This window comes from Lathyrus oleraceus, chromosome 3 (genome assembly GCF_024323335.1).
Source record: "Lathyrus oleraceus cultivar Zhongwan6 chromosome 3, CAAS_Psat_ZW6_1.0, whole genome shotgun sequence".
NCBI lineage: Eukaryota > Viridiplantae > Streptophyta > Magnoliopsida > Fabales > Fabaceae > Lathyrus > Lathyrus oleraceus.
In genome coordinates this window covers 83,651,779-83,672,896 of record NC_066581.1, presented here as the reverse complement: position 1 = coordinate 83,672,896, position 21,118 = coordinate 83,651,779, and the positions used below count along the sequence as shown (strand labels likewise).

The following is a 21,118-nucleotide window of genomic DNA, read 5'->3' as shown; positions in this document are numbered from 1 at the left end:
CTTCTGGACGAGGCCTGGTATGTATTAAATGACAATAGTTCAAATATTTGTATTATAGTTAATGGTTTGTTTATGTCATTTTACATAATGTAAAGTGGCGTTAGCGCATGCAAATATATATACTTTGAGCAATAACTATGTTTTATAAAACTAGCACTTACCAGTTAAGCTACCCTACCCACTCACTGGCCTAACAGAGGGTTTAATTAAACTTCTTGAACATCGTCGTGGCCAGGATGGCGCATATATTGGATGCATGAAGTCAGGAGACGTGATATCAGAAGAGTACTTTCCTCTATCTGAATTAATTCTGATTATTTATTTATGATGATAGATCTGAGGAAATAGTTGCCAGTTTTTATGTGTAGGTGGTCCCAGAAGATTTTGTTTTAAGATGTCTAAAATTGTTCATTTTTAAAAATTGAACATGTGTTGAATTTTATTCATTATTATCTGTTATCCATTTTTGTCGAGTTATTACTGTAGGTTTTTATTTTTCAGTAAATACTTTGAAGTTACCACATTTGTAGATGTAATTGATTATCTTAATTTTCATCCCTTTGCAAGTCTTTAGGCATGTCTCATTTTTGCCAATGAAATTTGCATTCCCTGGTGTTTAGATATTCCCAACCAGTATCTTAATTTCTAATGAGTAATGAAAGTTTCTATTTTGAATTGATATGTACTTAATCTTTTCTTAGTACAATTATATTTCTTTATCGCATGTTATTTTCTCCTTCATAACTACAATATCATTTTGTTTCATAAGTTTTTTTACAAATTTGACCTTTTCAATTGTGATTTTGTATTCAACTTATATGCTCTGTATTTTATCCTTTTTTTTCCAGGGGAAAGCCTTGGTATGAACCTGATTGGTGGAAATTTGGGGATGAAAAATCGTAAGTAATAATACCATTTAGATGAGAAAATATTTGGTGATTATTATTTTTTTTGTTTATTCAGGAATGATCTTCAATGTGATTATGGCTTAATATATTATTTGTTGAAACCAAATCTTATTGAATGGGTAAATTAATGATCTTCAGTCTTCACAATATATCACATCAGTGCCAAGTACTAACATATATTAGAGGCAACAAATAATTTTTAACTTCAGCATACTCATCTCTATGATATTATAAGTTATAACTCCTGATGGAAAATGCATGTTGGATACTTTTGACTGAAGTCTCTTTATGTATAAATATTGCACATGATTTTTTTTGTTCTTTTTTAGTATGGATCTCCATATTGAACTGCTTTATTTTTACAATGTGTATCTCATCTCTATTGATTTATTTTGTTTTTAGGTATTTCCGACATGCATCTGGTTCACTTGTTATACTTTCAAAGAATTTGGCACAGTACATTAACATAAACAGGTTAGTCTTGATGGTATTAAATGTTGCTTTTTCTTTAACTCTGTTTCCTTTTGAAAGATACTTTCTCCTATTTTATCTTCCTATCTAGTAATATATCTTTGATTGATCCGAAAACAAAATGTAGTGTATCTTTGAAGACATATGCTTATAAAACTACCTATTCCAAAGCTGTTTGTATTCAAACCGGCATGCGAGGAATGGCTGCTAGAAATGAACTTCGATTCAGGAAGCGGACCCTAAGAAGACTGCGGCTAGCAAAAAAAACATACATCTCAGAGATGCTTTTGCTACTTAGTTTTATTTCTTTTTAAGTTATGAATTGGTTGTATATTTAGAATCTTTAGAAGTTAAACGATTATATATCAGTGGATTGTTGTATATGTATGGATTGTTGTATATAAGGCTTGTTGAATGCAATGTGTGAAAAAGGGCTTCAAATTATACAGTTTTAGGTGTACTGCTTCAATATACAGGTTGTCTAAAATAAATAAATAAAATATAGCACTTTTAAAAAAAAAAAATTTAAATAACCACCCACTTTAGAGGGCGCTTTCCAAAATAAGCGCCCTCTAAACCCTTTAAATTTCCACTTTAGAGGGCGCTTTCCAGTAAAAGCGCCCTCTAAACCCTTAAAAGTTTCCACTTTAGAGGGCGCTTTCCAGTAAAAGCGCCCTCTAAACCCTTAAAAGTTTCCACTTTAGAGGGCGCTTTCTTTAAAAAGCGCCCTCTAAAGTGGCCCTTAAAGGGCTTAAAGAGCCACTTTAGAGAGCGCTTTCACCAGGAAAAAAAGCGTTGTCTTTACCTATGCCAGCGCCAGATTAGAGGGCGCTTTAAAGCGCTGTTATAGGCCAAAAAAAGCGCCCTCTTTTCCCTTCTTTGGCGTAGTGAGATTAGAAAGTGACAGTGGTAATGCAATCTGGTATGCCACTTCACCTACCCTCTCGGAAATCTGATAAGGACCAATGAAACGCGTTGTCAACTTACGCGACTTCAAAGCTCTACCAACACCCGTTATTGGCGTAACTTAAACGAACACATGCTCATCTTTCTCAAACTCAAGAGTTTTCCTCCTCTTATCATGATAACTCTTTTGACGACTCTGAGAAGCCTTCATCTTCTCTTGAATCATCTTAATCTTATCCGTAGTCTCTTGAATCAACTCGGGTCCAACCACAACACTCTCTCCCGATTCGTACCAACATAAAGGAGTTCTACACCTTCTACCATAAAGAGCCTCAAAAGGTTCCATTCCAATACTCGAATGGAAACTGTTGTTATACGTAAACTCGATCAAAGGCAAGAAACTATCCCAATTTCCTCCTTGTTCCAAAACACAAGACCTCAAAAGATCTTCAAGTGACTGACTAGTCCTCTCCGTTTGACCATCAGTTTGCGGATGATATGCCGAACTCAAACGCAACTTCGCACCCAAAGCACTTTGCAACCTTCCCAAAATCTCGAAGTGAACCTCGGATCTCTATCCGAAACAATGCTCGACGGAATACCATGTAAACACACAATCCTTTCGATGTACAACTTAGCCCGTCTCTCCATCGAATAATCCATCTTCATCGGAATAAAATGAGAACATTTCGTCAACCTATCCACAATGACCCAAATCGCCTCACAATTACTCGATGTTCTCGGCAAACCCGAAACAAAATCCATAGAGATATTATCCCACTTCCACTCGGGAATAGATAACGGTTGCTTCAAACCAGACGGCTTTTGATGTTCAATCTTTGACTTTTGACAAGTCAAACATGAATACACAAATTCCGCTACATCCTTCTTCATACCTTTCCACGAAAACATCTTCCTCAAGTCTTGATACATTTTAGTAGCTCCAGGATGAATACTCAAACCACTTCTATGCCCTTCCTCAAGAACCCTCTTTCTCAAATCCGCAACATCCAGAACACAAACTCGATCACGACACCTCATGATACCATTCTCATCAATCCGAAAGTCACCACCTTTGTCTTGATTAATCAATGTCATAATATCGACTAATTTCAAATTTGACTTCTGACCTTCTCTAATTTCGTCAAGAATGCCACACGTAAGCTTCAACATACCAAGTTTAACACACGAAGGCGTCGCTTCACAAACCAAACTCAAATCTCTAAATTGCTCCAATAATTCAAATTCTCGAATCATTAACATAGACATGTGCAATGACTTCCTACTCAATGCATCGACTATAACTTTCGCCTTTCCAGGATGATAATTCAAACCAAAATCATAATCTTTCCAGAATTCCAACCATCTTCTTTGCCTCATGTTCAATTCTTTCTGATCGAACAAGTACTTCAAACTCTTGTGATCACTAAACACGTCAAATCACGATCCAAACAAATAATGTCTCCAAAGCTTCAACGCAAACACAACGGCGGACAACTCTAAATCATGCGTCGGATAATTCCTCTCATGAACTTTAAGTTGCCTTGAAGCATAAGCTACCACTTTCCCTTTTTGCATAAAAACACCTCCCAAACGCAGCAAAGAAGCATCACAATACACAACAAAAGTTTCTAACGGATCCGGTAAAATCAAAATAGGAGCCGTAGTCAATATTCTCTTAAGCTCTTAAAAATTCGCTTCACACTGCGAAGTCCAAATGAAAGCTTGACCTTTCCTAGTCAACTGCGTCAACGGTAACGACAACTTAGAAAATCCTTCAATGAACTTCCTATAATAACCAGCCAAACCAAGGAAACTTCGAATCTCAGCAACAGACTTAGGAGCTTCCCATTGAGATACAACTTCAATCTTCGTAGGATCCACAGAAATACCTCCACTCGAAATCACATGTCCAAGAAAACTTACTTCACTCAACCAAAACTCACATTTGGAGAGTTTAGCAAACAACTTCCTCTCTTTCAACACCGATAACACAACCTTCAAATGCTCGACATGATCCTCTTCGCTCTTAGAATAAATCAATATATCATCGATGAACACAACAACAAACTTATCCAGATAATCACGAAAAATTCTATTCATATACTCCATAAATACACCAGGTGCATTAGTCACACCAAAAGGCATCACGGAGTACTCGTAGTGACCGTACCTTGTCCGAAAAGCAGTCTTTTGAATATCCTCAGCCTTTACACGAATCTGATGATACCCAGACCTTAAATCAATCTTGCTAAACACACAAGCTCCAACCAGCTGATCCATCAGATCGTCAATCCTCGGAAGTGGATACTTGTTATTAATCGTCACTTTATTCAGTTGTCTATAATCAACACATAATCTCATAGAACCTTCTTTCTTCTTGACCAACAGAACAGGTGCACCCCCACGGCGACACACTAGGACGAATAAACTTCTTCTCAAGCAAGTCTTCAAGTTGACTCTTCAACTCTTTCAACTCAGACACAAACATTCTATAGGGAGCCATCGATACAGGACTAGTTCTAGGAACTAAATCAATCGAAAACTCAACCTCACGTTCCGACGGTAATTCACTTATATCTTCCGAAAATACCTCCGCAAACTCACAAACTATTGGCAATTCTTCAATCGGCCTCTTCTCACGAATACCCTAAGTTGCCAACAACATAAACAACTCGGCACCCTCTTGCACCGATTCATCAACTTGCTTAGCAGACACAACCAATCTTCTTTAGCACCAACCTCAGGAAAATAACCGTCTTCTCCAAAAGAGTTAACTAGCCAACACTGCACTCTTGCATGCGACAACATAATGTCCAAGCTCGATACAATTGGAACATCGAAGAGAAGCAGGCACTTCTCCCCCACTTATTTCATTCCCAACCTGCCAATGGAGAATTAAATAAGCATCGGAAGTGTTCTCACACACATGTCGCATACTAGGGAACAAACATAATTAAACAACCTGGCCGGACAGACCGACCTGCCAACCAGTATAGATCGTGTCAGATACATGAATCAAATACAATGGGATGGAAAACCCTAACGACTATTGACCAACTGGTCGACCAGACTCTGATACCACTAATGTAACACCCCTTTTTCTACCCCAAAATACTTAACATATAATCAGAGTAAATAAGCACGCATATAAACAAAAGGGCGTCACATCGACGTTTTCAACAACTAAAAGCTTTCAAAAACCAACATCATTCATCATCAATATACAATACACCTGGTCATTTAAAATAACACATTTCAATTATCATGAATATTCTAGAATATGCATTCGCAACGGAAAATAATGAATACTCATGCATTTCATAAAATGATCCATGTCCCATACAATGATCATCTCTCAATAATCTCCTCAAGATAAAATAAAACCATATCCAGAATATTTGGCACTATGGCATCTCAAACAGCAATTGCAATCAAACATGTTCACAAGTAATGACATAATACGTATCCAAATAAGATATGAGTTCAATACTACTAATCTACCCCGTGTTACATGACCAGAGCATTGACTCACTACCTAGTCTCCAAACTAGAATACGGAAGCTCTCCGGCTAAATCTCGAATGAGCTAACTTCCACTTACTTCATCAATACTACTCTTGAGTATCTGCACGATACCCATGTAAAGGTAACATTCAAACAGAAAGGGTGAGAATTCAAATCATTATGAAGAAGTATAATAAAACACAATGATTAAATCAACAATTAAAGGAATTCATCACACTTCGTATAACCATGTAAATAATACTAACCAACATTTATTTCACATGTTTCAAAATCCATCAAAACTCAAGGAGTACAATATTCAAATCCAATTTATATTCTCAAATATACACAGAAACTACAATTATCACATAATCACATACTTTGCCAAATTATGTATCCAAACATCACCAAATGCAATTACCATATCTCATACACACATCACAATTACAATAATGCATACACTCAGTTATCACATAACTCTAATATGACTCAATGCAAGACATGTGACTCTATGCATGCGGTACCTCAATGTGAACCCAACGTTTCACCGCTTTCCGATTCAATATCTAGAATCCAAGCCATGCTTCCGATCCGGACAAGATCAAAGCCACTACGTCTATTTCCAATTAAGGATCAACGTATGCTACGTCTACTACGCCTGTTTCCAATTAAGGATCAACGTATGCTACATCTACTACGCCTGTTTCCAATTAGGGATCAACGTATGCTAAATCTACTACGCCTGTTTCCAATTAAGGATCAACGTATGCTACCATGTGAACCCCCAGTTTCACCGCTTCCACCATGAAGCCGACCATGCCATGAATGAATGTACAAATACCAACACATATGCAATTAAGATCATCTCTACCATCTTAACATTCCACATATCACCTTAATTCAACTCTATGAATTATCCACCAATGATACATATACACATTCATAACAATATATCATTCACAAATATAGGCTAATTATCAAATACGCACACTTAGATTTCATTCCAAAACGAATACAGCATTTAAAATCTCAATTTTTCACTTTTCAAACAGTGTTAACCGGTTAACGCTTTTGGTTAATCGGTTAACGCAAAACAGAACACAATTCCTAACAGGTTTTCAACAGTGTTAAATAGTTACCGCTTTTGTTTAACCGGTTAACGCAAAAACAGAATGCTATTCCTGCGTTAACACAAAACAGAATGTAGAATTTCCTGCATTTTTCATCGTTGAAGGACTTTCGGACCTCCGATTTCGATTCCGTAAAAAGCCAAACGTTCAGAAAACTATAACTCATACAATACTCTAATTATATAACGTTAATTTGCAGTTTTAACACAATCAAATCACCACAAATCAAGAAAACTCATCAAAATTTTTAGGTTTTAGGGAATTCAACGTAAACATATTTCTACCCATTGACCTAATCATACTAACCCATAATAATAAGGATTCTCCTTATACCTCTTCGATTTTCTGGAAACCCTAGCTCCTCTCTTGTTCTTCCCCTCTTCTCCTTACTTTTCCTCTTCTCTTTCTCTATTGTTGTCAAATAATCAAATGAATCCTAATTCTCACTCCCCTCACCTCTTATATACTAGTATTCTATTTGGGCTTAAAGCATGATACCTCTAATTTAATTAATAGGCCCAATAGGACCTAATATTTAAATATCTCTAATTAGCTCAAAATAAATTAAACCAACTCAATATGCACACCAAGTTAATTAATTCAATTATTCATTATATCTCCTATCAACTAAATAATTAATTAACACACCAAATTAATTAAGATAATCGATTATTATACTACCTACCAACCCATTAATTAATTAACACTCCAAATAAATAAAATAAAATATAGTAATAATAATATAAGAAATAATTACTAAAATTGGGTTGTTACAACTCCCTATAGAACTATTCCACTCTCAATAGTCAGAAAGACAAATGAGCTTACTCTACACTTTCCTAGTTCAAGTCCACTTTCCTAATACTACCTGTGAAGCTTCATTCAGGCTCCCCCTAAATAAGAGACTCCTCTCACTTTCTCTCAAACACTCTCCTTGTTAAATATTTCTTTAAAGAAAATCTTCCTTCAAAGCATATCCAAGTAAATATGTTCTTTAATGAAAATTCAATCAAATTAAATCTTCTTATTTAAACCAAATTAAAATCTTTTTTCCAAACATATTTGAATTAACAAACTTCTTCCCAAAATAATCTCCTAATCATACCAGAACCAATGTAGAATTTCTAGCCAATTGCTAAAGTGATTACATGAAGCAGTCTGTGCAAAACATGCACCCAAATGTCACACAACATGTTTAGGAAATCTCGCTCAACAAGTTGTTTGAACCAGTTCTTTGTAATAACCTCTAGAATCAAACATAATCACGTTCATATTTACTCACTAAACCTGGATTACAGACCGAGGCCAGTTGATGCACTCATGCTGGAACATCTAGTCCGACATGATGCCTCTCCACCAAAATACATCTTGTATTACCAATGTTCTTTTACCTAAAGCAACCAATCAAAGGAACAAAAATTCCCCTTTGTAAAATTCTGGCTAAAACAAATCATATAATTCTTACAAGATGTGCATGAGAATATTCAAAAACAGAAATAGCAAGTTGGTTGCATTAATCTTGCAGGAATCATTACTCACTACAACAAATAATGATTTTAACTTCGCACGTGATATATATGTAACCTCGACTATTCAGGCGATGTAATGAAGGGCATAATGAAAAATGCACACTTTACCTCTCAGTTTTAAAAAAAAAATCGACGGGTATGTGTTAAGGTATAGGTTTGATCCCTAGGGAGACCTTTTTAGAATTCTGAAATGGCGAAAACACATGTCCCCTCGGTTTTGTAATTTCACCGACGAATATACCATGTTTGCACCTCGTTTATCTCATAACCGAGGGGTAAAACAAGTTTGAATTTATTAAATCTAATGTGTATTGCTTATTTCACTAAACCCTATACTAAACATATAAATTCTTAAAATTGGTTAGGAAAATAGTTATATGAACAATTATGTTATATTTGAAGAACAACATACATTTATTATGATTTTGAAGCATCTTACAACTCATCATTCTTCTCACACTGTTTTGTGATTAAAATCTCTCCAATTTTTTAAGTTCTTCATTCAACACTTAATTTTCTACTAATTCACTATTGAAAGAAGAAAATTTGATGCTTTGAAAAATGAACAAATATGGAAGAAAGTTGAACGAAAACTAGAAGTATTGGAGATATTTTAACAAGAAAACAGTATGAGATGAATGATGAGTTGCAGAATGCTAGAAAATCATTAATCAGTGTAAGATAAGTTTCATATACAACATAATTTTGCATATGATTATTTCCAAAATCAACTTACTAGGTTATATGTTCAAAGAGAGGTTAGTGAAACAAACAATCGATATTAGATATAATAAACTCAACTAGACTGAATAAAATAAGAGTTGTACAAAGAATCACAAAAAATATAATCTCAATATCAATATCAATAATAAAAACAAAAAGAAAACAACAACAACAACAACGTCAAACACAATATCAAGAACAACAACGTCAATAAACAACAATAATATCAATAACAACAACGTCAATAAACAACCTTTAGGGTTTAGGATCTCAAAAACAAGAACAATGACATCGAAAAAAACAACATCAATAACAACAAAATAAACAGCAACAAAAACTCTAGGGTTTTGGATCTCAATAACACCACCACCACAACAACAACAACAACAATAAAAAAAACAATAATAACAACAACAACAATATGACAACAATATTGGTAGTGATGTTTGATGTACCAAATATATGAAGAAGAAGTAAAAGAAAATGATTTGGATTTCTGAAGAAGAAACAAGAGCACTAAACACATAACATCTTCATATTGAAGATGGTAGGGCTCTTCGTTAGGGTTATGTTTATGTTATGTAGAAAAATGAAACTGAATGCTACAAGCTAAAGTTATATATATCTCAGACAAACTGAACTCACCTCAGTTGGAAAGAAAACTGAGGTGAAAAGTAGCGTACTTTTAAATTAAAAATAAAATATTCAAGAATGCGCCACTTTCAATGAGATAAAAACATAAACTTAGGCTGATGGGATTCGAAGCTTGTACATTGAATAGGTTTACCCCTCGGTTTTCCAAATAATCGACATAATATATTGTATATTTTTTTATAAAAAAATAGGGTGCGCCTAGGAATTATACCTTTGTGTTCAATACTTGAGGTGAAATTTTCGTCCTGAAATGTATTATTTAAAGTAGCGACTCCTCCTTTTTTTTCCATAATTTGGAAAATGTATATACAGAAAACCAGAGCATTAAGCACACACCAATATTAGAAAAGAATGCCAAATCTGGAAGTACACAAACCATTGTCATAGCGTAGAAACATATCATGGTAACAAAACATAAGGTTAAGGATCCATTACAAAACCAATAACACCAAAAAAAACTAAAACACAGGTAACACATACCAAAGAAGTGTGCCCTTTTCTTTTTCTCCCACTATTTATTTAGTATATACTACGACTTCATCAAAGTTGCAAAGCATCCTTGCAAAATACACTAGGTTTTCACCTTTGGCACTTAAATTTTCTTGGGTACTGGTGTGTTATTAGTTCCAAGAGGTTTAGGGTTACAATATTTAGACCTTAATAGTTTATCAAAACAAAATGGATCTAGGTTGCCACATTTTTTACAGTAAGAGAATTGTAAACATGGTGATTGACTTTCTTCCTATTTATCCCTTTACTATGTGATCTACTGGATTTAAAGCCTAATCCATTTTTATTCAATAAAGGCCTTTGACATAATAGAATCAAGAAAGGTTTATTTTTCCTTATTAAGTTTACATAGGGTTTCATGAAAATCTTTCACTTTCTATTTCATCGAGACACTAGTCACATAATTATTAGCTCGGTTTCTAAAGTTATCCATTTTATACTTTAATGCTTCATTACACTTAAACACTCAATATAGACTTTAAGATCTAGGTAATTCTTTACTTTTATCAATTTTTAGATTAGCTTAGTGTATAATCTAAACTATTTCTTGCAATATAACTTTTTTACCTCACAATTCTTTTCTTTGTGAGAAGCTTTCAAGCAAATTTCATCTTCTTCGTTGGAGGAAGATTCTTTAAAGATTCTACTAGAGGTTTATTCTTAGAGATTTCTCCTTGATGTTGAATCTCTGAATGTATTGTTCGTTGAGACTTCATTCTCCTTTAATGTTTCGAAGATTCCACTAGAAGAGTCTTCTTATTCATATTATCTTCTTCATATGAAGTTCCTCTATTTGATGTTGAATCTTTCGAGGGTCTTTCAACCACGAACACTCTTATTTCGAAGGAGATTACTTGAGTTGATTTTTCTACTTCACATAAGTTCTTTGATGAAGTTGCTAGAGATTCTTCCAGATTTGAGCTCATGCCTTCATCCTTTAATATTTTAATCAACTTATTTAATTTCTCAACAATTTCTTCTTCTTTGATTGTCTTGAAAATTTTAAATATTCTCATCTTTTGATTTAAGGAGTGGATCAGGTTTCCAATTTTTAATTTTTAGATATATTATTTAGTGATGAAGGTTTCCAATTGCTTATGATCATTCATTGCAGGGGTTTTCTTCAGCTGAATCCCTAATGAGATCTCCAGTAGCATCTCCATCTTGTTGAGATTAGCAGAGTATCTAATTTTACTGTGTTATCGGTCTAACCCTTTTGTGTGTGTTTTGTTAGCATATTCGTACACATGTTCATACGCATATGTATATCATCATGGTGTTTATTTGTGCATCTTGCCTTTTTTGGCGCTTTCCTTTCTCTCTGGTTTTTTCTTCCTGTGGAGCGTGTGCATCCTCTATCCAATAGAATGTCGACCTTAAGCAGAAAATGCTTATAATTTCTAATTCCCCATGGAGTTTGATTCTCGTGGAAGGTTTTGTTTCAATTTTCCTTTCCTGTTCATTATCTGGATGGAATTAATCCCCAATTGAGTTTATTTCCTCATTGGATTGAGTCTTCTTTGACCGTTTCTCTCTAGTTTATTCTTGTGTTGAACTTTGGTCCCTGGAGCTTATTACCTTTCTTAAGTTACCACTTAGCTGAGAGTTAGGTAATATTTCTTCTTACCTCTGGTTGGTTACTTTGTTAAGCTATCACTTGGCTTGTAGTTGGTAATATTTCCTTTTGAGCTTATTACCTTTGTTAAGCTATCACTTGACTGATAGTTAGGTAATATTTCTTCTTATCTTTGGTTGGTTACTTTGATAAGCTATCACTTGGCTGGTAGTTGGTAATCTTTCCTTTTGAGCTTATTACCTTTTTTAAGCTATCACTTGGTTGATAGTTAGGTAATATTTCTTTTTACCTTTGTTTGTTACCTTTTTAAGCTATCACTTGGCTAGTGGTTGGTAATCTTTCCTTTTGAGCTTATTACCTTTGTTAAGCTATCATTTGGCTGATAGTTAGGTAATATTTCTTTTTGCCTTTAGTTGGTTACCTTGTTAAGCTATCACTTGGCTGGTAGTTGGTAATCTTTCCTTTTGGGCTTATTACCTTTGTTAAGTTGTCACTTGGCTGATAGTTAGGTAATATTACTCCGCTAGTGGAGTTGGGCTTCCCCTTTTGATTGATCTTTTCCCCGGAGTAGTCCTACTTTGATTAGTATTCCCCCGTTGGGTTTTTGGTTCATTTGTTTTCTAACTGTGCATTGGTTTCTTTCCAATACAATCGTTATTCCTGAGTCGAGTCGTTTCCCGGTGCTTTATTATCCTGGAGGACATCCCTTTGTCTCCAGTAGTTTTATGTCACAATTTTATCTGCGCGTCTTTCCTTTTCCTCTGTGGAACTTTGTTTGTCCCCCCTTTGGAATCTGGTATTCCCCTGCAGAATTGCAGTCTCCTTTTTTCCCCAACAGTTCTTTGTTGCTCGTGGCGCTATATTCCCCACAGAGAGCCTTGTCTGCATTCATATCATGTTATAAGCAGTTTTGCGGTATCTTAGAGCCAAAAATTGGATCTTCTATATTTAAGTCTCTTCAATCTCGTTTAGACAAAGATTTCAATCTTCATATATCCGAATGGAAGATCTTAAATAAGGGCATCTGTCATACCCTAATTTTTAACCCTAAGATCCCACATATCATTTTCATCCTTGCATACAAACAAGGTCACATCTTTGTCCTCTGCCTCTCATCTTTGGGTTTTCCTTTGACAGGGATCATCAAGCACCTATTCGTTGGTATTTTAATTTTGTGTTTATATGTTCGTTGCTTATTTAACCACTAATCAAAATAGCAAAATTATGTCTTGTTTTCTTTAAGTTTATTGTGCAAGGTATGGCTTTTCATCAAGAGTATCAAGCATTGGTTATCAAGGGGCTTACCTCTCAAAACATGGTCTCTAAAGTTCTCAAGCATCTTTCAATCTCATTTTGATCAAGATTATCTCAAAGTTTTGTTGCTTATTTCTCAAAAGGAGTCAAAGGTTTATGTGTTTATTTCCATGCCTTCTTCAACAAGTTACCTCAAACTTTGAGCAATTTAATAAAAACACATTCAATGACACCTTATTTTGAATTCATATAATCATCCATGTACCTTGAAATTAAATAAAAGTCCAAGTACAAAAGCTTATTCCAAGGGGTTTGACAAAAAAGTCAACATTTGAAGTTAAAGTTCAAAGGATCACAACTCCTTCAATCCTCAACATTTTTGAATTCTTCTTTTTTCATATTACTCTTATAAATATCCTATACAACTTCTATTTACATGACAAGAGTCAATTATGCTTGGAGGATCATCAAAAGTTTGAAGATATTATAGGTCATTTGTGGACTTAGTGAAAGTTGACCTATTTTCAAGTGACTTTTCCTCAACTTTCAAGGATTATAACTTTTTAAAATATCAACATTTGAGGTTGATTATTTTTGCACAATATCATTTGTTATGCCCTCTACAAGTATAGTTTAAGGATCAATGTCAAATTATGCTTGGAAGGCCATGGAATTCTTTGAGACATTATAAGTCATTTTAGCCATTGGCTACTTAGAATTTTCCAAGTTGCATTACCGGATTTTTGTGCCAACTTCAACATGTCATAACTTTATGCTCAAGCATCAAAATACAACCTTTCTGGTCACATTATGAACTTTGATATGATGTCAACAAATTTCAAGAAGAATGGGATCAAAAACCCTCATGAGCAAGAGGCCCCATTGAGTTAAACATGGTGACTTGGAACTGAAGAAATCATCATGATCAGAATTTGAACTTCACCAATCCTTAATTACAAGCCAATTTGCCACGCGTTTTAGACCTAAACATGTTTAATCAAGTCTCCAGAAGTTAAATGACTCATAAAACACATGATTTGGCTGAGTTTTGATGGTTTTGCAGGTCACACTTTTCACACATCATGAGCAAATTCATTTTGCACGAGTTCAGCACCATTTGGCACGTATGAGATCACCAATCACCTCCCTATAAATAGAGCAACATATTTTCTTTATTCCGAAGCTTTAGAGAGCCAAAGAACCTCTGTTTCACTCTAAAAATTTTCCAGAAAATTGAGCTATCGTGTTTTGATTTCCAGCTTATTTCAATCCAATTTCTTGATTCTATTAGCTTGTTCGGTCTTCTCTGAAGCTTTTACAACAATTCTCAAGCTCTAGGAGCTTCTGAAGTGCCCTGAACATATCATGCTTGATCAACTTTTGATCATCATCTGGACAAGGTAGTTATGAGCATCATTTAAACTCAAACAAGTTACCACAACATAGTCCTTCACTCTCTAATGCTTTCCTCTAACTTATATGGTGTTGATTGGTCGTGTTCATCATTTAATTTAATTTTTCGTGGCTTGCTTGGTTCTGAAACTTGTTTGAAATTCTCCATGCTCAATTTAGATAAATAAATTTTGAGCAGGAGGTTGAATTCGTGATGAGGAGGCGATCACATTGGTGGTAGTCTCATGTTCTTAATTTGCCAAACGATGAAGCTCCGATGAGGGATGATTGGAGAAGATGACCAGAGTATTTCAAGTCATCTGAGTTGGCCATACACGTTGGTATTTTGAAATGTTTTGATTGGTCCATTTTGAATATGATCTCGTGTTTTATTCTGGCTATTTCCACCATGCGCCCTAGCCTGATTGATGTTGGATCTGCCACGTCAATTAACGAGGCTAGATCCAACACCTCTTGTTTTTTCTAATTTTATTTATTTTTCTCTTTTTATTTTAAATTGAATTTCCTTTTAAAATTCATAGGAAATGTCTCTTTTATCCAAAAAATCTCAAAATAATTTCTAAAATTTTCTTTTATTTTTCTTCATCTGATTTTTATTTTTCCATATTTTATTTTCTTGATTTTCTATTTTCTTAGATTTTCTCTTTTTTGCTTTGCTTTAATTGATTTAAAAATACTTTTAGGCATTTAAAATTTCTGAAAAAAGATTATTGTATGTTTCTTATTTTATTCTTGGCCATTTATTTGGTGTTTTGAAGGGCTTTATGGAATTTCTCTTTTATTTCCCTTTTAAAATTCATTTTACAAATATTTTTGATGCATTTTATTTTATTTTCTTACATTTTATGTTTGTTTGACCTTTGTTGACCTCTAATGGCCTTGGATCTTGGTTATTTTGATCATAGGTCTCATCAAACTCAATGGATCTTGGATGTTGATGGGGTGAAAACCCTAATCCACCAAGATGGATGATTGATTTTGATGATGACTTGATCAATCCTTTAATCCAATTTGGGTTTGATTTCTCTTGCCTTCTTCTTATTCACCTCTTTCTCTTCCTTTTTTCTCGTGATCAATTGGATGGTTTGTGTCCATTTTGTTCATGATGTGTGGATTGTTACTTGATGAACTTTAATAACTTCAAATCTATGTCCTAATTGATCATGGATCATTTAAGGTACTTTAGATTGATGCATAAGTTTGTCTTAAGTATCATGAAGTGTGGATTGATGTAATGGACCACTCTCCTTGCATTTATGCTTAATCCATCCTCTTTTCTTTTTTGTGTGGCATAACTTTAGGAGAATAATTTACATACCATTTATCTAGCATGTATTAACACAAATATTATTATTGACCGGTCTCAGATAGTTGTGACTTCTACATAAGTTCAATTATGATTTCTTAACATAACGCTAAATTTGTCTCGAAAGTAAGTCATTTTCATAAGTGAGATTGGGAGTCTCCTACTCCCCATAGTATTGTGTAAAAAAAATATTGTTTCCTTTCACCTAAGAGAGATAGTGACATAGTTTTTGATTTTATCCAAGTTGGAGCCCTTCTCATGGTGATGTAGAGGTCCATATTTTCACACTTGTGGGTGAATAGTTGAGTGTTCTCCCAAAAATGACCAATTGTCTTTCTATTTTTTATTACTAACACAACTTTACTAATATATTATTGTATTAAATTTACTTTAATATCATTTATATTATGCTCATTTATTTCTTGTTATTTACTTTATGCTTTTTATTTTAGCATCTCATATCATATTGGTTGTGCTTATGGTATTTTCCCTTTGTCCATTTGGACCTTTGTTTATGTTTATGCTATTTTTCCTTTGTCCATTTGGGCTTATTTTTCTTTTAAAGACATTAATAAAGGAAAAAAACCTAAAAATTTGGTTCTCTTGATTCATGGCCTTGAGGTTACTATCATTGGCATTGTTGTGGAGTTATGGACCTAGAACTAGGATCTTGACCCTTGCTTTGGGAGTTTGTGATTTGAGACCTTGGGATTCATCTGGTACCTTTGACTTTGGGATCCTTTTGAATACTTGGCTTGGTTACTTTGTTTTTATCTGATACGTGGATTATTTTTTTGCTTATTTGGCTTGCTTGAGGCTTAATCCAAAGGAGGGAATTCTTGCTTGACTTATGTCACAAAGCTTGCTATCTCTTGGTTAGATCTTTCCTCCCTAGCTTTACTTTACGTTCTAGGATAGTCTATTCGTCTCCTCCTCTTCTTTAATTTTCAAAATCTCCTATCTTATTTTAGAAACCTTCTTGTTTTCAACTTGAACCACTTTCTCAATAAACCTTGACTTTTCTCAAGTGATTTTTAAAAAGAAAATCTAAATAAATGATAATACATCTTAATCATATTCAAATCAATTTCAAAAAAGACTTAAAAAAGAATACATAATTCATTCAAACTATTTTTTGCCCTTTGTGCACTTTTTCTTTTAAAACTTTTTTCTCAAAGTTTAGAGATGAGGCATTTCCATAGTTGAGATGTAATTCTCCTATCCCCGTAGTCTTGATGATAATTCTTTTCCACCTAAAAGAGATAGTGGAATACTTGTTGATCTTTACCCAAGTTGGAGATCTTCTCCATGGTGATGCAAATTTCTCATACTTCTGGGTGTCTAGTTGAGTATTCTCTTTAAATGACAAAATATCTTTGAAGCTAGCGGAAATCTACCTGAACACATCGTACACTCGAACATACAATAGAGTCACCATTGAACTTTATTTATTCCCGAAGGAAATGGAAAACATCAATAAAACCCAGGGGAAAGAGATAAATGGGTAGGAAGTCGATTATGCAAGGGGAAGGTATTAGCACCCTAACATCCGTTGTACTCAACGGGAACCATTTTGATTGTTCTTGCTCGAATGGGTGTTATATCTAAGGTTACTTGTGAAAGAATGAAGGGAAAGGAAAAGAATATATAGAGTGCTCAAAGAGGATTAGGGTCCTCATGCCTACGTATCCTTATAGTGCAATAAGGAATTCAGAGCTCTGTAGTTCATAGAACTAATGGTGGGAGGTGAAAGAAGTTATGATATCAAATATGGTCTGAACCAAAGGATTGTATGATTTGACTCCAAAAGGGTAGTATATCTAAACCTAAGAGGAAAATTGGTGTGAACCATATGTGGGTAGTCTAAACATTCTCCACTATATAGGCTACGACCGAAAGCAAAGAGACTTAAGTGTTTGGTTGCATAGCAAACATCTCTTGGTTCACAAGCAGACACAAGATGGAGCTCAAAGAGATAGTATATTTAGCTCAAAGATGATAGTATATCACATGGAGTGAATGAAGATAGTAGGTATTGAATGAAGGTAGTGATTAGTAGCCATGGAGATGAATGGCGTGATAGAGAAAGAATAAATGAATAGGGATAAATATGGATAAATATGATCGAGGAGGATCTGAACCCTCGTGCCTACGTATTCTCATCGTGTAATGAGAAAGTCAAAGCTCCATAGTTTGTGGAACAACGAAAACCAAGGAAATATATTTGATTGGATTGCCAAGAGGCAAAGAAAATTGCTTAAAAATCAAGAGTATGTGCATTAACCAATGATGGTTATCAACCACAATGACAAATGAGATACAATTGGCCTACACACGAGATGGCTTACAAGGCAAGAGAGCTTCGTCTAAGCACGAGAGGTCTTATAAGACGAGAAACGAATAAGACGTGATTTTCCAACAAATAAATGGTTTACAGAGAAAAAGAGCTCAAAGGGATCGCCTAAGCACGAGAGGTCTTAGAAGGAGAACAATAAGTAGGAGATACGTTTCCAACACATGAGAGGGTTATAAGGCAAAAGAGCTCAAGAGATTTGTCTAAGCACAAGAGGTCTTATAAGACAAATAATGATTGGGGGGTTTGCCAAAGCACAAGAGGACTGATAAGGAAAAAAATGACTAAATAGAGTGGGCCCAAGCACAAGAAGAATGATAAGGCCGATAATGAATAAGGGTTTTCCAAAGCACAAAAGGACTAATAAGGCAAACAAATGATTGGGTTGATTGATTAGGATTCAAAGACTTGATCACAAAGGGTATCTGAATATCAAGGATAGTATGATCAGTGATCCAAAGAAGAAAGAATGATTATTGATTTATTGAGGAGAGAATGATTGATGTGCAATGATGCTTCACTTGTTGAAGTGTTGAATGATTGATGGTTGAAGAAGACTTGTCAATTATATGATTCAAATTGCACTAAAGTTTATGAATGAAGGCGAATGCTTTGAATAGATAAGGCTTAAGCCTCGTACACAAAGTCACTCTAGACAAGGGTAGGAGAAACTCCATCTCATCATTCTTCGTTTCTTAAGGCTCATAACATGTAACCCTTATCATAATTGACAAGTGTTGATATCTTTGTTGTGCTTGAGAAGTAGTCCACTTTGTCAGCTATGCTTGATGGGCATTGACTTTGAAGTCTTGATCTTGCATTTGAACCTTGAGGTCTTGAGCTCCTGAGACTCAGCATATCCAATACGGCTTGAGCACAATGGACTTGCCCTATCAAGTGATCAATGGTCTTTTGATCACTTGAATAGGCTTTGAGATTAAAGCATAATACACAGGATTTAGTTGAATAAAGTGAACTTTGATCTACACTTATCAACGAGATTCAAACAGTTGAACTATGTACACAACCTAATGAAGAACCAAGTAATTGAAATATGATATTTCTAAGTAAACCCTAAGCTAAGGGATCATGCATTAAAAATCAGAAATTCTACCTAGGGGTAAAATGGTCTGCCAAAATGATTTAATGGGATTTAATAATCAAGATTATTAATTAAGATCAATACATGAATATATGAAGAAAAAATATTAGGCTAAGTCTAATTTACTTAAACCTAAAGTTTCTAATGATTTTTATTAATCGATTAATTGCAATTAACATATTACAATCATAATTAAACTAATTAAATCACAACTAACCCAATTAAATCATCATTAGTCACAATTAACCTAATACTCATTATTAATCATACTTAACCTAAAAAAAAGTGAATACAAATAATGAAAAAAATTAATTAAGAATAATCAATCCAAACAAATAATTAAATCAAGTATTAGTTGAGGGGGTGTGGGCCCTATTGCATGTGTGTGAAGGAATCAGAATGGACTTCATGAGAGAAGCCATAACAACCAACAAGAGTTTTTTTTTGTGTGAAATAAAGAAAAATCTCACTTGGGCCTGAGAGCCTAAGGCCCAGATTTTAATCTGCTGGACAAAGGGGGTGTCAAGATGCGAAAGGAGTGTGAAACGAAATAGATCCAACGGGCCTCAGCATCTCAGGCCCAAAACTAGGTTACCAAGAAAGGGTAAATACATAATCCATCTCACTCTCGTCCAAAGAGCCTATTATGAAATGGAAACAGAAATGCAAATGCAACTTCCAAATTCGGTTAAAGGTTATGTAGTGTTAGTGACAAGTGTTCTATTTTTACTCTCTTAAAAAAATTATGCAGGGTGAAAGTGTTTTGGACTATGTTTTATGTTAATCCTGAGTTGTAGGGTTCCAAAGTTCAGAATTTTTGTATTTATCATGTTGCGAAGATGCAGGGTTTTGTTAGTTCTAGATACGTAGTTAGTTAGTTGCTGATTTTATAATTTGTTAGTTGTGAAGGATGAGGTTAGTTACAGTGAAAAAATTAGTGAGTTAGTATTAATCTAAGTTTGAAATTGATGTTAAGTGTGTAACTCAATGTTGATATTTTTCTCTTAAACAGAACATTCAGTGGAAATTTTAAATGTGGGTTCTTTGTTAAACCGTTTTATGTAATGTTAAGTGGTTATGGAAAAATGTTAAGTTTCTATTAGTTTGTCCCGCCGATGAACATTGTAGTTAGCGCAGTACTCTATCCTGAATGTATTGGATTTTTAATTGAAATTTGGTTTTATGTTATTGGCAGTTATGCGTTAGTTGATTTTTTTATGGAGTTAGTTATGGAAGGTTAGAATGTTAAACTATTGCAATATTTGGTTTTGAATTCGAAATTGGTTTGAATCTAATTGAATGTAATTTGGGTGGAATTGGAGAAGTGACTTAATTTGGCTTTGTTTTTGTGTTTGTTATGCAGTTGCTGGAGGTGGTGGCGACAACCACAATGACTAGCTCAAGGAGTTGTCCTTAGTTATTTTCAGAGGCTGACTTAATTGCCCAGCAACCTTTGTTGATTGAGGTTGCGGAATTAGGAACAAGAATCCATACAGGTAGATGATTATCACAAACTCCAATAGGCCAATAAGGAGATTTCGTCTCAGCATCGAATCGTCGAAGAATAGACTGCCTCTTTTCATAACTTGGCATAACTTTTGCAATAGAAGTTGGGAATTCACCCCCATTCAGATGCCATATTTATGTAACCTCTATTATTGTTGCTGCTGTAATTGATCCTCAAACTGTTGCGCTCGACTATGAAGTGCGGGTGAATTACTTGTTCTCCGATTGAATTTGGACAAATTGTCTATAGGTCCAGTTCCCGTTTCCCCGT

General features: G+C 34.5%; 1 protein-coding gene across 1 annotated transcript; it reads left to right on the top strand.

Annotated features, from left to right (window-relative positions):
* The first annotated feature begins 227 nt into the window (after positions 1-227).
* Positions 228-20,739, top strand: LOC127129804 (uncharacterized). The gene is made up of 7 exons (XM_051058928.1): positions 228-285; positions 849-899; positions 1,311-1,382; positions 1,507-1,632; positions 20,354-20,428; positions 20,537-20,577; positions 20,705-20,739. Exons 1-7 carry the CDS (start codon positions 257-259, stop codon positions 20,737-20,739), a joined length of 429 nt encoding a protein of 142 aa, XP_050914885.1. The 5' UTR covers positions 228-256.
* Positions 20,740-21,118: the final 379 nt, after the last annotated feature.

What these genes read in the sequence shown, in the direction of transcription:
- LOC127129804 (XM_051058928.1), top strand. Translation starts at nt 257, where the DNA reads ATGAAGTCAGGAGACGTGATATCAGAAGA. An exon ending in TTAAGTGGTTATGGAAAAAT is followed by an intron (nt 20,429 to 20,536) that starts GTTAAGTTTCTA and finishes TGTTATTGGCAG; the next exon opens with TTATGCGTTAGTTGATTTTT. An exon ending in TATGGAGTTAGTTATGGAAG is followed by an intron (nt 20,578 to 20,704) that starts GTTAGAATGTTA and finishes TTTGTTATGCAG; the next exon opens with TTGCTGGAGGTGGTGGCGAC.